Consider the following 18,081-nt stretch of genomic DNA (forward strand, 5'->3'; position numbering starts at 1 on the left):
TATAAAAAAATGTTCACTAGTTTAATCCTGATTAAAGTTACGTTTAGAAGAGAAGGCAGACTTTGCAATGCACTTCACTAACCAGTCTGTTTCTGGTCAACGGTGTGAATCAGGGTGCGTGTTGGAACGGGACGGGTGTTCATTGGACAAATCAAAAAGCTCTTTGGGCTAGCTCATGTAGTTTATTTTCCAATGAACTCCTCCAGCTCTTTCTCTTTTTGGTTACTGGTCCCTCGTAGTTTACCCACCCCCACTCCCCTCCCGCACATTGTCGCGTTTTCTAACAGCTCGACTGTACCCATTTGCACAAAGTGGTTAATTTTTAAGAAAAGGACTATTGGGCTGCGCCGATGGTTAAGCGAAGCACTTAAATAGGATAAATGAGAAACGGGCGAGCATAGCTTTATGAGATTCAAGGCGATAATCAATAAGTTTGTACCCATGTACACTCCTGCCCGCGGTGGAGAGAAACTCGGAACGCTCCAGTTGGAGTCCAACGAACAATAAGTGTCACGCTATGGATAGCAACATTGCATCCTAGTAGTTATTTGACTACATTACGTTACTAGTATGCTGCCGATGAACTCGTTGCTAAGAAGGCGTCGAAACTTAAACTTGTATTTCGTATTTTCATGCATGAAGGTTTTTGGATTTAGCAAACTATATTTTGACCTCTTCAATGAAATATGTTTAGTACGACAGGTGGTTGCACTGAAGGCTTTCAATTCAAGTTAACGTGGCGGAGGCCATGCGGCTCTTTACCTTGACCCGCTTGGTGGTTAAATATAAATTTTGTTGGAGGCGCATGCCAGGAGTAACGAAAGCGTTAAAATCATTCAGAAGTTACCCTTCTTCGTGTGACCCTCGTTAGTCACGGTTCAGATGATTCTTTCCTTTTTTCGATTTTTTTTAAATCTCCACTATCCCATTTCTTACTAGGTATAGTGCGTTTTTTTCCATCCGGAGATTAGAATAAAATAAGGTGAATTTGACTTTCTTCATCATTTTCCTTCTCTCAGTAAGGCTTGCTTCTAATCGAGTTTAATCGTGTTTCGATCTTATCGTGTTTCGATCTTATCAGCATGTTTTGCTCACTGACACGGACCATTTCCCTTCACTGCTGTTACATGTACGTGATTCAACCATTTTTTATTCATTATTTTATTGCAAAAACGCATAATTTATTTCATTACCGCACAATGCAGTACAAAGCAGTGCACTACAGTACAGTACAGTACAGTACACTACAGTACACTACATTGCACTGCACTGCACTGCACTGCACTGCACTGCACTGCACTGCACTGTACTACACTACACTACTTAACAAATAGAGAAGCCTCGACTGTGCTCTGTTCTTTTGTAAAGCACGCAGGAAGCGGTAGAGCACGAAAGAAGTGTAGGGGAAAACACGAGACGAAGTCGAGTGTTTTTCCCCACTTCTTGAGTGCTCCACCGCTTCCTAAGTGCTTTACAACAGAACAGAGCACAGTCGAGGCTTCTTTATTTGTTTTATGATAAAGAATCCAATAATTTCCCCACACATTCGGCTGAATTTTCAAACCAAACTTTATTTTCCAAAGGAGAAAAAGTGGCGCCAGCCGTGCTCTGTTCTCTGATAAAGCACGCTGAAATAAGCCAGTCACAATCCTTGTTAGAATTGTTCAAATAATTTGATTGGCTAACGAAGCGACAGCTGTCAATCGCAAACTGGACTTCAGCTAAGCTTTCAGTTTCGAGTAATCTCGAGCGGCTTTCGCGAGAAGAACGATGCCTTCAAACTTCGCTTTTTAGTTAATTTCAAATAAGAATCTAAAGGCAGGCAAAGGTTGTAGTCCATAGGAATCCGGCCGAATTGTGGCTCATGAAAACGTGCACTTTTCTAATCAAATTATGAAACCAGGAGCTCAAAGCTTGCGGACGAAAATGTGAAATGCTGAGTTAAATTTGAAAGGAGCTACAGTTATTTAAGCTTACGGCCTGCAGCCGCTTGTAGCAATATTGCCCGAACTAGCGTAAAAGTTAGACAGACTAAACTGCTCTCACTTGTTCTACTCCGATCATAGAGGAGAATATCTAGATCAAGCTTTGAGCTCACCACTCTTCGGTTCACTTCGCTGAGATGACCAGAGAACGAGCGTTATTACACTGCATGTAAGTGTTGTTTTGAGCAATTGAGCATTTTTACAAAAATAAAGCTTCTCATCATAAACAGAGACAGCTCAATTGTTGTTTTCTGTCGTTGTCTTACTTCTAAATTAAGTACAATTTCCGCCTTCGTAACAAATATAATGTCTTTTATCGAAGCACTGGTTAGGTTGAGAATTTGTTTATTTCGCTACGTGTTTTGTTGGCGGGATTCTAGCAAAACTTGTCATTTTAGTACAGCTTTCACACTGCTGTTGCTAATAATGGTCACTGTGAGCCATATTTACTGTAGACATAGAGCTCGTTTCCATTGCGTTTGTCTGAATCACAGGGGGTGTTTGATGCTTGACAAATTTGTCAAAATTCCGAAGCAAAAATTTGAACGCCAGCTTACTGTCATCAAATCGTGCTCTGTTCTCTGATAAAGCACGCTGTTTCAGCCAATCAGAGCGCACGTTATATGGAAACTTTATTATAAACTACACTACAATACAGTACAATACAATACAAAACAATGCACTGCAATTCAAATATTTGCAAGCCAGAGAGATGTTAAAATGATGTTTTAACCAGACACTTTAGATCTGCAAATATTTGAATTGAAGATTTTTCACTGAAAAACGTTAACTTTTGCATTTCTTTCAATAATCGACACCATAACATAGCTAATCAATAACAAAGACCATGAGTAGAAAAATCCTTCCCAGGCGCTTTCCATTCGACCAAAAATTCCGATTTTCCTGCATTTCCAAAACACCATCTTTCACAATTTCCAGAAAAGAGCAACCTTGCGAGCTATGTACAAATTTCCAAAAATTTATTACCAGGAATTTCTGTTGCAATTGAATTTCATCCCAGAATTTTCTGAAATTTCGATTGAACGATTCGCATTTGAGAAATTTAACAATTTCCGGATTTTGCGGAAACTTTCCCAGGAAATTTCCATACCCGTTTCTCCCATTTCAAAAGGTCCGGAATTCTTGGTTGAACAGAAAGCGCCCGTGGTTCCAGCCGTGATTCTGGACACACACTGAACGTCCAAGTTCAAGACTGCGGTTTCTTTACATGCGTAGAGAGAGAAACTGGTTTGAAAGTAACGCCGACTAATTAGCTAGAGGAATGCACTAAAATGAATATACTTAAGTACTTAACTATGCTTAACATTTCGGTTTGCAGAGGAAATCCGTCTATGGCAGCTAAACAAAGCACGAAATGGCCGTTTTTATACTAGAGGACGCATTATCAGTCCAGAAGCATAATGCTTCCTGGACGTTTTTATACTAACGACGTATTATGCGCCTAGACGAACTTTGGCGAACATCTGGTTAGGCGTCTCTGGTATAATGACGGGCACAAGATGAATTATGCGCCTTGAACAACGCACAACGAAGGATGGCTCGTCTGGACGCATATTGCGTCTTGTGCCCGTCTTTACACTAGAGACGCATAACCAGATGAACTACAAATGTTTGTCCAAGTTCGTCTAAACGGATAATGCGTCTTTAGTATAAAAACGGCCAATTATCGTTACATTTACGAGCTTTGGAGAACATGATAGGGTAGAAATAAAAAAAAAACTGCATGTCACTAATGATTTCATCCCATTTGTTGATGCCATGAGGCTTCAATGATTTTCCTTTGACTATGCGATGAGCCTTGCATGCTTTTCAGGCAGAGTCAAAGCTCGGGGTCTCCCGTTTAAAAAGGACGGGGGTGCTCGTCCGAAATTTTGAAAAGGACCCGTTAGAGGTACCAATGTCCTGTTTTGAGGGCGTGTCTTGAACTTTTTTCACCCCTTAATGGTATTAATTCAGCAACACATTAACTGACACTTTCATTATTTTTAATGGCGATCAAGACGACTGCTTGGAGTTCCTTCTATTCGTAAAGTTGATTGCCAAATATCTCTTAAAAGCAAGAGATTATGATGCAATCAGATCGTCGCCTCTTGGCTAAAAGGTACAACGAAAGCTCCCGTTGTGGACCCTCTAAGGCTGAACATCCTAAGAGCTACCAAAACCAGTTTTTAACCCCTAAAGGTACTACGAACACCCCCCGTCCATTTTATGTGGGAGTATTTTCCCCCCCCCCGTCCCGGGTTCGAAGCATGGATTGCAATAATGGGAGAAAGGAAAGAGGCGACGCTTCTCTTTGAAGACATAACGATGTTGTTTTGAGTAGTGTCACATGTTGTCGTGACTTTGTCTTCGGTGTGGTCATGACGCGTCTAAAGCTGAACTTTATTTCAATTAATTAAAGGGCCTAGTCAGCCAAACCTTTGTTTTTGTTTACATGTGAGAGTTTGGCTATTATATTTTATTGAGAGCATGTCGAAACGAAGGAAATCACTATGAAACTAGAAAAGATAATTTAACATACATTTAAGAACACAACTTACAATTAGCCTGCGTCGCAGACAGTCCAAACCGCCGGTATAGCATATCGGGGATTTTATGACACGTCCGGCTGCAACGCAGGCTACTTACAGTAAATCGATAAGATTTCGCTTCACCCGGCCATGCAATATCAGTAATTTCGATGGCATCGAAAATGGCGGAGGCTGACTAGGGTCCTATAAAGTGTGCCGAATGTTTCCATGGAAAGATTCCTGAAGCGCCATCATCCTCATTGTCATTGTTTGCGTCATGATCTCCTATTAAAGTGGGCAAATGAGGCGTCACGCAACTGAAAAAGCGTCACGTGACAAGATTAATAAAATCAGTGTGTTCCTGAAGCGAAAGATTAAAAGGCTCTGGCACTTGTATTCGGTTACAATGGGATCACTAACAGTACCACGTGCACGACGAAAAAAAAAAAGAAAAAGGACGTTGACTCGAATGTTGAATCGTGACGTGACCGTGCTTAGGGTTGCCTCGTGCAACATTACGTGACTCGTATTGAATGCTTGATTCACGGATCTCATTTTCACTTTCGAGTTGACGAAAATACCACTGTTCTGAAAACAAAGCGACAATTAAAGTTTTCAAAGGAGACTACTTAATTAGGGCTCTAAGACTTGGCCACCTGATCGACATCTTGAGTGCGTGTGAACAACATTTATCCTGCATCGCCATGGATTCCCAGGGAAGGAAAATAATTGTCTGCGACGCTGGAACAGAAGTAAGCTTTCTATATGCTTGTGGACTGTTGTTCCGTTATAAATCATTCCTTTATTTGAGCCGAACACCGTTTGGTATGATTGTTGTATTTTTAGTCCATCAAGTGTGGATTTGCCGACTCTAACATCCCAGCGCATATTATTCCTTCGATGGTTGGTAAACGCTGTATCGACGACTCAAAACAGGAAGTGAATGCAGTGAAGGTTAGTCGTGATTCCTATCCCTTACTATTCAAAATACTGCGGACAAAGCCGTGATCCAAATTAAAAGTTTTACTCGAAATAATATCAATTTTATATAACTTTTCTTCTTTCGTTTCTCATGCAGGACATGATGGTCGGCGATGAAGCCAGAAAACATTGCCGTAAACAAAAGATGAACTATCCAGTAGATAATATTGGAATTGTTCGGAACTGGGAAGATATGAAGCATCTCTGGGACTACGCTTTCGGTGAGACGAAGCTCAACGTCGATCCTAAGACTTGCAAGGTGAGCTATAAACGTGAAATCTTAAATAAATTATATAATGCTCATGATTTGAGCAAGAATTTCGAATTCGAGTCAGAGATTTCCAAGAAACTTTGTTGATATTGTTACACCCTCGAGAACAATCTGCAATTTACTGATGACATGATACTGAACATAGGCCATAATTTCCAATCTTTCCAAGGTGTAAATATTAATTTAAGAAACAGAAAACACATTTTCCCTGTTACTAGGAATGTTGTGGGAACCCGAGCCGTCCGAACCTAAAGTTTAATTTCACGAGTGTTTCCGAGAATTCGACAGAAGCACGCCGTAAATGTTTTCTCTTTGTGTTTTTCTTTTTAGAAAAGACTGCGTGACAAAAAATGGAAAATCATTTGTATAATACCATCAGAATGTAAATTTTCTATCATTTCGTCTATAATCGTTTCATTTAATGTAGATATTGCTTACCGAACCGCCGATGTACCCAATGTTGACAAGGGAAAAAACTATCGAGGTGAGTAAGTACATTCCTACCTATCGATATCTTTGTCTTACGTCGTATGGACTTGGTCATATATATAAGTGGCGCTCGGATCGCCGAGCGGTCCGGGCTCGAGCCATGGCCAGGGACATAGTGTTGTGTTCTTTGGCAAGACACTTAACTCTCACAGTGCCTCTCTCCACCCAGGTGTATAAATGAGTACCGTCGCGTTTAATGCTGGGGGCAACCCTGCGATGGACTAGCATTCCAAGCAGGTGAGAGTAGAAATACTCCTGGTCGCTTCATGCTACAGAAACTGGAGACAAGCGCGCGGAGGCCTGATGGGCGACTTGGCTCGTATTCAGACTTGATCTTTATCCTCAATCTTCAGCAGAAGCTTATCAAGTTAGAACGTTAACTATTGTGCTGCGTCACCCCTCCCCCCCCCCTCCCCCCTCCCCAACTTCCACTCCTTCCCCTTTCATTACTGGAAGTGAGATTTCATTTGTCGTTTCAATATCTATTCTTTAAATGCATACAGGAACTCGATTCATGTTGTTTCAGGTGGATAGGATTGATATGTTGCGTCACGCGATCGCGACTTTCGAGATAATTTAGTATTTTCGTTCTACGACAAACATATAGCAAACAACTTGTACTGAACGAGCCGCGATCCAAAAGAATCAAACGTAAAGTCACTACATATTGTAACTGTTTCCCTTGTTGACTATTCGACGATGCTCATGAGGTGGTCAATTTTCCCTTTGTCCTCCCCCGGTGGAAATTCATCTTGTGATAAAGCAAAAATTACACTCCCCACTCCCCTAGGGTTGCTCAATTTGTCACGCCGACAATCTTTCCAATGATCACAACCTCGCTAGGTATATCCAAAGTTTCGAAAATGTCTTACCAAAATTATCCGTCCCATTCAATTCCCGGAATTTTCGGTTGAATAGTTCGTATGTCGGAAATTCGACAACTTTCGGAATTTCTGGAATGTCTCAATTTTCTCAGGTTTCTCAGGAAATTTCCGTGGTTCCGGAACAGCCCATTTTCGTATTCTCGGTATTGGACTGGAACTAGCTTGCAAGTGAGGCTAATGCGGGGAGTCTTTTCAAATGCAAATGAAATTTATCTCTTTTTAACGATATTTCCCCACATGAGCCTCCATTGCAAGCTTGTTCCAGTCCAATGCCGAGAACACGAATATAGCCCATTCTTAGCACCCAACTTGTTCCTATTTGCGCGTGAATATAGCGCAGTTTTTGCTTAAAGTAACAAAACTTTTGAAATAGCGAAAAGTGCTCGTCAAAGAAAGCTTTTCCAGAGAGTAACACTGATGTATGTCGTTTCACAGAATTCCGCTGTACATAGAATTGTTAATTCAGCAAGTCACTTATTTCTCTGCGTCGTCAGTTTTTCTTTTGATTAACTTTCTGTACGTAGAATAAAAGTGAAATATACCCTAGCACTTGAAGCTTCTTGAGTAGGCTCTATCTTATAGTTAGTAGCTCTAATTTTTAATCGGTAAAATGGTCGATCTAAGAGATGGAAATATTTCTCAAAATCCACCAATGTTAAAACCTGTATAGCCTAGAAATGGCAGTTATTTGTTCTTGATAATCAAGTCAATGCACCATGTCTTTTTTTAACAGATTATGTTTGAAGACTACAAGTTCGAGGGTGTTTCCATTGGAATTCAACCCATTTTAACTCTGTATGCTCGAGGTCAGTTCTCCTATATTCACAGTTTACTGACATTTGCAATTATTTATACATAACACTAAAATAACTACTAAAAATGAAATCAACTTGACCCAAAACAATAACTTAACAAACTGCGCATATGCGTGATCATACTTAGCTCTTATTAACCGAGCAGGAGGTCTGTATGGGAGAATCTTGACTGAAGTAGTGAGTGCTGCGTGCGGTCTGTACACACGACCGAGGTCAAGATTCTCCTGTACAGACCGACTAAGCTTGGTTAATAAGATATTTATTATATGGCAAACAAGAAAAATTTAATTCGTTTAGTGCAACTGATTTGCGCTAGCTGACATTTTGATTTCGAACGGCGAGTTTGCTCGTCGTCTTTACGTTTTTTCTCATCAGGCTTTTTTGGCACTTCCAGTAATATTTTTAGAGGAAAATAGTCAATATTTTTGTATTTTAGTTTGCAACTTTTTCACCGCAAAATGTAATCGGTCTAGATGGCGGTCTAGATGGGAAGATCTAGACCGCGGTCAATATCGATTTCAGCCAATCAAATTCGTGAATTCTGTCGTTCGCAGTCCTTGTGGACACCGCAATATAATAAGCAGAGATACTACACGAGTGCTTGAAGATAAGAAATTTCTCTTATCGTGTTACATGTAACGTTGAACGCTATGCGTGCGTTCTTTTGGGGTGATCTGGATCAGGATCAGTGATCCAAAATCACTTGGATCATGGTGCGTCAATGACGCCGATGAATCCGTGACCAGAGCGGTTTCATCGGTTCCTTTGATGTACCATGATCCGAGTGATCTTGGATCACCGATCCGGACCCGGATCACCCCACCAGAATGCACCCTATATCTCACTAGTTCACTACGCTCTCATGCAATGTGGAAGAGAAACATTTTTTTCTATCTCCAAGGAGTCATGTATCAATTTTTTTACTGCATAAATAATCCTGACTTTTGGCGAACCTTTCTGTAGGTTTTTAAAACTGTCCCAAGATTTTCCGAACAAAAAATACCGACGACCACCGAAGATTTCCTTAATTAAGAAGTCTAAAGATGATTTAACCATACAGCTCTGTCAACAGCGTTCAGTTCGTTAATCACTTAAAAAGTCGCGGATAGCAATCGCAGCGTCAAGGATAATTTCACTTGTAAAATAGTATTGTTTTGGTTGTGTTTTTTTTTTTTTTTTTCAGTTGTTTACTTGTTTACAATATTTAGAGAGGAAGCCACAGCAGCCTAAGCTGCTTTTCATGCAGGTTCTCTTTCCTGGCCGAATTGAAAAGTGGAAATGCTGGTTTTTGTGGAGGGAGGAAAACCGGAGAACGCGAAGAAAAACCCTCGGAGCAAGAAGAGAACAAACTCAACCCGCATATGACACCGTGCCGGAATCGAACCCGGGCCATATGATATTTGTTTTGCCGTATGAAGCATACTTTTTCTCATGCTTAATTGCCCAATACTCGAGTTGTGAAAATTGGCCTAAAACACTACAGTTCAGTTATATAATAAGAGTTGGCAGGTAATATGTTGTTCCAACTGCCATTTACAGGATTCTTGACGGGTGTGGTCATAGACTGTGGTGATGGATCGACTCATATCTCTCCCGTGTGTGAGGGATTATTGCTTCCTGATCTCACGAAAAGATTAGACATTGGAGGTCGGGATATCACCAATTACCTAAGAGAGGTGGGTCTGGGGTATGATAGATACCTTTTCTGTCCTAGGCTTTAATTTTTGCAGATACAGCAGCAATAGTTTGGGATTTGCAGCAGCTATTTTACAGTTATAGCTATAATAGTCATAAGAAGCCTCCTTAGCTTACGTCTTTTCTATGATATAGACTGCCGGTATTGCTAGCAGCTGGTCTTTTCCCGTAGGGTACGATGACCGTTTATCCGCGAACTGTCGAAAGAACGAAAAAGTCTCGTCCAAAACCCTTCTCGTTTATAAGTAGTCTCGCCTCATACTCCCTGCTTGATTCCCTGAGGAATAAGAGACTGCCAGCTGTCTACTATGGTAAGAAACCATGTACAGTATTACTTCCTCATTACACCCGCTGCTGAAGACTCTCTGGTTACCTATCTCCATAATTATGGTTCAAACACTTCGCCGCTCTACCACAACAACAGGAATGCGCTCACGCTCTCAACAAGGATGCTCCCATGCGACACTGCAGCTGAATGCCGACTGGGAGAGGCGCAGACAGTGCGCTAAGTGTCCCAGCTTCCTGTGACAGATTTACCTCTCTAAGCCATTCTAAGCAACGGGTAAAATGGCAGCGGGTGGCATTGCTACGTTTTCAAAAAGAAGCCTCGCCTCTTTTCTTTCTCCCATTATTGCAATCCGTGCTTCGAACTTTGTGGGGAATATAATTAAGATTGGGATTCTGTCACAGTTAGCTCTGGGAATAACGATAAGAGAATTAACAACCAACACCTCTTTGCCTTTTCCCAACTTTACTCGTATTGTCAAGTCAATGCGTAAATGATAGAGCAATAGCAAGCACTAACTTGAGATATCGATAACATCTATTTTGATTCTTTGGCAGCTTTTTATGTGCAGGGGATGCAAAATTGGCTTTGAAGATGCTAGAATGATAAAAGAAAAGCTTTGTTATGTAGGGTAAGTGAAAAATAGTTTGAAAATCTCTTAACCGAGATATAACCTTGTTGGTTATCCACCAGAGTTCAACTGGTTTGTCATTCTTCTCATGCCATTAAAAGTTTAGGTGATGGACTTTTAAAGAAAATGTTCTTGCATCGAGATTGAGTTAGAAACTGGAGTTTTGGTTTTTGCGAAGGGAGAAAACCCAGCGAGCCTGGAGAAAAACCCGGGGAACAAGGGCAAGAACCAATAACAAACTCAACCCATGCGTGAGGCTGGGTCCGAGATTCGAACCAAGGCCACAGATGGTGGTGGGAGGCCTGGGGGTCAAGCGTTCTCACCACTATACCACCCTTTCGCCCTAGAATCAGTAGGACTCAGTAACCTTTGCACCCCAATGGAGTACTTCTAAAACATTGTTTTGAATCGTTTGCGATAATGTTGCATTGGGCATTCCTAAACTTATTAGTTCATGATTAGGTTCTGCGTTATGTCCATTCCATTTTATTTAAAGATACAACATGGAGCAAGAGGAAAATCTGGCCTCAGAGACAACATGTCTTATGGAAGAGTACAAAGTAAGTACCATAAACCATTAGGTGATTTGTCCCTCTCAGTGATCTTAACCTGTGTTCAAGAGAGGATCAAATCTCCCATCAACTTTCCTTCCCAAGTTAATCCCCCTCAAGTTGTTTCTAGCCGTGGTACCCAGTTCTTCCGCTGGCCAAGCGTGTTAGGTGGATATCGTTGTGAAAACATAACATATTAATACGTCATCACTCGACTGATGAACCACATGACTACAGACCAAGTATTTCTGTGTTTGCTGCTGTTTGCTGTTTTACACAAATCAACTACTTTGGAATAACCCTTTTTTTGGTTATTTGATTTACTGATTGGCTGAGAGCACGTCAATAGACCAGGGGCCCTGCTGTCGAAGGTCCCGCAAAGTTTTCGTACCCGAAAGGCCGTAGCAAAATCTCAAACCTTTTGACTACAGAGCTGTTTTATTCATAAATTCTTAATACGAACAGAGGTTCTCTTCATACAAGAAGTTTCACGCGTATACGCCTCTCTGTCTTTAAATACCGATCAACTAAAAATGGCTTTTGGGATCCGAAAAGATTCCGGGACTTTCGAGAAACGGGCCCCAGTTGCGAGTTACCTTCAGAGTTACCCTGTGCCTCTTACAACTAGTTCTCGTGCAAAACTAGACTTGCCGCAAGTCGCCCTTTTCTTAATCCTTAACTTATTTATCTCCCTCGAGCGAATTCAAGCGACGAAGTTGCGAGGGCGAGCGCGAGCGACGTAAGTCGCGAAAGGTCGTCCTTTCCAGCGGCGAAACCAGCAGGCCAGGGAAGAACTATTGGAAATGACTTTTAGCCTTAACCTTTAGCCTTTAGACTTAACCTTTTGGCCTTAACCTTTCATATGAAAATGAGTTTGATTTGCGTGAAAATGAACCTGTAGGCGGAACACATTTTCATATGAATGGTTTCGCAGCATTAACAAAGAGGCACAAGGTCACTTGGAAATGGCCCAGTTAATCCAATCAGAACAGAAAGTTGAAGTTTTGTGCAAGAAAATTAAATCTAAGTGCAGAAAGTCGAAATTAAATTGTATTGAAAAATTTACTTGTGCTTTTTTATTCCAAATTGCGCTGGAAATCATTTGATTACTTTTACTTACATTTTGATGTCTTCTGTAAACACAGCGGGATGGCATTTTTGGTATTTTCGTGAACTTCCTTTTTGTTATTAGCTTCCAGATGGACAAGTGATAAAGCTGGGTTACGAGCGATTCAGAGCACCTGAAGTCCTGTTTCAGCCCGGCCTTATTGGCACTGACAAAGCTGGCGTGGCAGAGATTCTGTTCAACACGTTGCAGGCGATAGATATCGATAAAAGAGCAGATTATTACAAGCACATTGTTCTGTGTGGAGGCGGTACAATGTTTCCCGGGTTTTCAAGCAGAATGGAAAGGGAAATCAAGCAGCTTTATTGTGAAAGGGTTTTTAACGGCGATACCTCAAAGCTATCGGTGAGAGAGACTAGGCCCGGGGGGGACTCGCACATGGAGAAGTTGGGGATGCTCGTCGTCTCGCAGAGGGGTGTAAATCAAGACGAAATGCCACTATTTTTAGCCGTCAACGCAGGGCCGTAGCTAGTCACAGGCAAACCGAGGCACTTGCCTCAGTCATGTTTTTCGTTTTTGTTGTTTATAGTCATCAAAAACACCCTAAATTCCCAGGAAGAGAATTAAACCATGGACATTACGTCAGGCACAACTCATTTCTTGGACACTGCCTCAGTCATAATTTGTTTCTGACTACGGCCCTGCAACGTATCTTTTTGCTTGCACCCGAATTAATAATAAAAAAACGCTGTCATTTTCGTTTAAAATGGCATTTTTTAAGGGTCATATAAACCTCGAGCCACCCCCAAATTGGGCTCTATTGGGGGGGGGGGGGGGGTGTTCAATTCCAATTTTCCAACCTTTTCTTATGGGAGTCCCCCCGGAGAGACTAGGGAGGTTAACTTGGCGAGAAGACTTGGATTTGTGTCAAATGCGAGTTTAAACTCTATACAAATATGCATGAATGCTTTAAAAATCGTAAGTTAAAGATCTGGTAGGCATTTAAATGACTGTAACCATGGTAACAGTCTCAGTCTGTTGGAAGAAATCTTTGTAACTGTTTATATGATACCTACCTATGACATGATTGAAGGTTGATTTTCACTAGCGCAGGAGCAGCATATGGAGAACAGAGTAAGGGGCGCTATAAAGGACGGTGTCATACATTGGAAAATGTTTCTGCGTAATTTGGATGAGTCGCGATTTCGACAAAAGTTGAAGAAACATTTTCAACGTCTACTACGTCTGAAGAGAGTTGCTTATGCTTCAAACGCTAATGAAAACCACCCTTGAAAATAGACCAGTTTCAATATATTAAAATTCAGCCTAAAACAATAGACCTCAGCACAAGGCTCCGGGGAATAACTGCAGAGTTTGTGGGGTTTATTCCCCGGAGCGTCGTGCTGAGGTCTATTGTTGTACGCTGAATTTTAATATATCGAAATTCGTCTTTTATTGTCAATATTTCTCCTTAGAATGTTGGAATTCGAATTGTAGAGCACGAACAACCACAACATGCAGTTTTTGTTGGTGGTGCTCTGCAGGCGGGAATTATGAAAGATAAGGAAGGCTTTTGGATGACGAGACAGGAATATGAAGAGAAAGGAATTTATGTTTTAGAGAAGTTAGGAGTCAGAGTGAGAGGAAAGGTAAGAGAAAAATATCCTTTATGGACTAAGTGTTGATTAAAAAATTCATAAACCGTCCACCGCCCCATAAATGGGGTTTCTGCAAAACGAGGCTCGGATAACTGCTGATGGGGAAGGAAAACACATCTGGAGGGTACTCCCATATGAAAAGCTCGAGGACGCTCAAGCGGCCAGCTTGACCCCACGCTTGGTCACTAACCCATATTTAATCTAGCGCGAGGGCCGAGGTCTTACCTAAAAGTACCAAGAGCAGCGAGGTCCGTCTAAAAAGAAGACCAAGAGTCGATAAAAAACGACAAGACAACTACAAGAAAGAAAAAAGAACTTTTGTACGAGTGAGGTAGTCCTGTATATGGCATCCTCGTCTCGGAGAGGCGATGGTCAGCGCATCACTGTCGACATGCTCTTAAGTGACTCAAAAGCCCGATTCTTGAGTGGCAGTCTTTGTTGCAGCTGGTACAGATGTAGTTGGTGGCCTCACGAACTGATACTTGTCGTTCCTTTCTCGCCGCCCGCTTGATTGTCGCCTCGGCCCTGGCCTTCGTCTCAGCCCTGAGTGCCCCCTCCTTCACACCGTGACGCCAGGCGGCGCGGTCTTGCGCGAGGATCTCCCAGATATTGGGATTGAATTCAGCGAGTTGCAGGGCACGCTTGCAAACATCCTTAAAGCGAAGGAGAGGTCGGCCCACGCGTCGGGCGCCCTCCCTCAGTTCCCCGTAGAGGACTTGCCTTGGCAAGCGATCGGGTTCCAAACGGTGAACATGACCGAGCCACCGTAGGCGTCTTTGGATGAGTAGTGTAGGGGTGCTCGGCATGTCGGCTCGTTGAAGAACATTGGTGTTGGAGACTCTGTCCTGCCATTTGATCTGAAGGAGACGCCGAAGGCAGCGGAGGTGGAACCCGTTGAGCCGCTTCTCTCGTCTGGCGTATGTGGGCCACGACTCGCTTCCGTAAAGGAGAGTGGAAAGGACACATGATCGGTAGACTTGCAGCTTGGTCCTCTCGCTCAACAGGTCGTTAATCCACACTCTCTTGTTGAGTTTGGCCATAACGCCGGCTGCCTTGGCGATCCTTGAACTGATCTCGACATCTAGCGACGCCTTGCTTGACACTGTTGACCCTAGGTAAGTGAAAGAGTCCACGACCTCCAGTTCAGTGTTGTTGATGGTAATGACGGGAGGTGTCTCTGCATCTTGGGCTAGGATGTTTGTCTTCTTTAGACTGATGGTAAGGCCGAACTCCTTGCAGGCGTGAGACAGTTTATCAACCAAGCGTTGAAGGCCTGCCTCGCTGTGGGATGCCAGGGTAGCATCATCCGCGAACAACAGCTCGCGTATGAGCACTTTAAGGGTCTTGGTTTGTAAGCCACAAAAATAACCAGAAATCATCAATAGTTTGGCGAGGGAAAGGGCCAGTCCAATACTTAGAAATATTGGATCGGCAATAATAATAATAATAATAATAATAATAATAATTATAATAGTAACAACAACAACAACAACAATGGCCATGGAGAAGTCTGATTGGTGGATTTTAGTTAATAATAATAATAATAATAATAATAATAATAATGTAATAAGAAGTACTCTTTGCTGTTTGTAGAAAGAGTACTTTGACCGAACAGATGGTGGTTATCGTGATTGTATGGATGGAAAGCCACCCAAAAATGAAAAGGTGAGATCATAAAAGGTAGTTATGAGAATTATCAATAGAAGTTACAAGCTTCTTGCTTCTTCTTTGCTCCAAACCAGAAATTCTAGCTGTGCGAATCTTTAATAATAATTATAATAATAATAATAATAATTATAATAATAATAATAATAATAATAATAATAATAATAGTAACAACAACAACAACAACAATGGCCATGGAGAAGTCTGATTGGTGGATTTTAGTTAATAATAATAATAATAATAATAATAATGTAATAAGAAGTACTCTTTGCTGTTTGTAGAAAGAGTACTTTGACCGAACAGATGGTGGTTATCGTGATTATATGGATGGAGAGCCACCCAAAAATGAAAAGGTGAGATCATAAAAGGTAGCTATGAGAATTATCAATAGAAGTTACAAGCTTCTTGCTTCTTCTTTGCTCCAAACCAAAAATTCTCGACCTGATAATGCAGATTTCGTTAAGATTTGATGTGGGGAGCGGGGATGGCGCAGTGCTGAGAGCGTTCGCCTCCCACCAATGTGGCCTGGGTTCGATTTCGTCCCAGTGACATATGGATTGAGTTTTTTGTTGGTTCTTGCTTTGTTCCAAGGGTTTTTCTCGGGTTCTCCGGTTTTCCTCCCTCCACAAAAACCAGCATCTCCAAACATCAATTCGAACAGGATAGAGGACCCGTATAAAAACCAAAAAGTTCTTTCTAATCTTTAATGAGTGACCTCACCCAACAGGCCTCGTTGAATCTGCATTTGGCTACCAATTATATCGGCTGCTTTCTCATTTCCCAGCTGTCGTACGCTTTAATAATCTCGTTCCCAGATCTCTCTCTTTCTTGGCCCACGAGAGATCTGAAAACGAAATAAGCGTCTTACTTGATTCTTCGGAAAGCACTGCATGTAAAATCTCGTGTAAACTCTCTTTCCCAAGAGAGACACTGAACTATACATATTTTAAACTTTCAAACTTTCAGGACTTCTGTGTGGATGAATGTGATTATAGCACTTCAGGTAAACAGCTTTTCAACGCTTTGAGAAAACTGATTCCTGTGGTAGATGGCGCCGTCACAGATGATTTTGAAGATTCCATTCCATGGTCATGAGCTAAGTGTCAGGTAATGCTCCAATTTTGCAGAGAATGGCTTTGACCATATGGCAGACTGAATTCCTGCCAGGAATTTTGTACTTCACCCCCATCACTTTCCCTTCCGGTCTCGTGTCCGCATCTCGTCTGTATTCTTTGGTCATTCATCTCCGTCTTTCAACCGCACGTGTTTCTACACGGTATCAACTCAAGGCAATACCCCGTTTTTAATATCAGTAACTGAACCCACAGTAGCCGGCTCCGTAAAGGGCGAAAGAAAACATGTAATCAGTGAAAAGAAAACAGCAAACTGACTCGTATGGAAAGAAGAATAGATTGACACCGGAATTGAACTAAAAAAACAAATAATTGAATATATTTGCCCGATTTTTCGGTTTGTTAACAAACCTTGGGAATGGTATTCGCCTTTCCTTTTTAGCTCGCGTCAGGAGCCATAATCGGGGACGGAGACCGTAAGTCTTGGGATCCGCGCGCACCTATGATATGGGACAATTTTTCTATTTTAAGAACAAATTGCGCGGTCCTGACGTCATATATGCGCGCGGATCCACGCACATGTCGGGAGCTTTCGCGTGGATGTTGTCACTTTGCGTGATCAGATGGTGAGAGTTGCGAGATTCTCTTTCAGATTTTTCACAGCGATGGCAGGGAATAAGGCAGGGAATAAGAAGCAGGCTCTTATATGTAGGTTTATGCTGTGAGCCACTGGAAAAGGTGAGTTTTTCAGGGTCGAAAACACGACTTCAATTTCGCGCTGTGAATGAATAATATCTGCTCTCGCTAGTTGTACGCGTAAGCTTTTGCGTTTGTTCTGTAAAGAAAAGTTACGTAAAACCACTCTTTACTCTGATATCGAGTTAATTTGTGCGTTTCCCAAACAATGCTTAATCATAACCAAACCCTGTTTTTGTTAGCTTCTTATTGTTTCTGTTTGTTTGGCGAGTTTACAAGAGTTTTTGAAAGGAAAGTCTGACACATACATTAGCTCATTTGCATAGTGCAGCGCTTGAACTTTCAAATCCGAGTCGGTGTTGTCAATTGTCAACAAATCTTGACAAAGATTTCTTTCGTTGTCTTTTGTGCTGAGATGCTGCAACAATTTTCACCAACGCCAAAAGGCTACTAACATCATGTGTGTTTCTTTAACATAGTGAAATTTTACAGTGCAAAAATATAATAGACAAGGAGTTTTGATAACTCAGCCAGCAAAATCGAAATCGTTATTCGAGTTGATTAAAGAAAGCGTCATCGTAATTTTGCTGATTATTTCTGCTGTATTCGCATATTTTCAGCTAAGCTTTTAAGGTGGCTTACTACAGTTTTGATAGATTATAACAGCGCAACTTCAATTCAACTTCAACTCTTTTCAAAAATGATCCAAGATGTTTTTCCTTTCTCTATTTACTGTTTACTTAAGTCTTTTACCATTCTATGTGAAACTTGAATAATTAAACGTCAACAAATGGAAAAAATGGA

General features: G+C 41.5%; 1 protein-coding gene across 4 annotated transcripts in view; it reads left to right on the forward strand.

Moving 5' to 3' along the window:
* Positions 1 to 4,557: 4,557 nt before the first annotated feature.
* Positions 4,558 to 18,081, forward strand: part of LOC145466653 (actin-related protein 2-like) — a 21,671-nt gene continuing 8,147 nt past the window's right edge. Inside the window, exons 1-14 of one of the 4 annotated variants that reach the window (XM_081450369.1) lie at positions 4,558 to 5,268; positions 5,363 to 5,470; positions 5,595 to 5,756; positions 6,196 to 6,252; positions 7,875 to 7,947; positions 9,496 to 9,632; positions 10,495 to 10,568; positions 11,065 to 11,128; positions 12,312 to 12,590; positions 13,661 to 13,834; positions 15,437 to 15,508; positions 15,790 to 15,861; positions 16,475 to 16,615; positions 17,234 to 18,081. The exon at positions 17,234 to 18,081 is cut by the window's right edge and continues 229 nt beyond it. In XM_081450369.1, coding sequence (XP_081306495.1) covers positions 5,221 to 5,268; positions 5,363 to 5,470; positions 5,595 to 5,756; positions 6,196 to 6,252; positions 7,875 to 7,947; positions 9,496 to 9,632; positions 10,495 to 10,568; positions 11,065 to 11,128; positions 12,312 to 12,590; positions 13,661 to 13,834; positions 15,437 to 15,508; positions 15,790 to 15,861; positions 16,475 to 16,603 — 1,449 coding nt within the window. In that variant the 5' untranslated portion in view covers positions 4,558 to 5,220 and the 3' untranslated portion in view covers positions 16,604 to 16,615; positions 17,234 to 18,081. Of the gene's footprint in view, positions 5,269 to 5,362; positions 5,471 to 5,594; positions 5,757 to 6,195; positions 6,253 to 7,874; positions 7,948 to 9,495; positions 9,633 to 10,494; positions 10,569 to 11,064; positions 11,129 to 12,311; positions 12,591 to 13,660; positions 13,835 to 15,436; positions 15,509 to 15,789; positions 15,862 to 16,474 lie in introns of all 4 variants that reach the window. The other 3 variants (XR_014041965.1, XM_081450368.1, XM_081450367.1) reach the window with 3 other exon arrangements.

The sequence above is a fragment of the Orbicella franksi genome, chromosome 13 (genome assembly GCF_964199315.1).
Source record: "Orbicella franksi chromosome 13, jaOrbFran1.1, whole genome shotgun sequence".
NCBI lineage: Eukaryota > Metazoa > Cnidaria > Anthozoa > Scleractinia > Merulinidae > Orbicella > Orbicella franksi.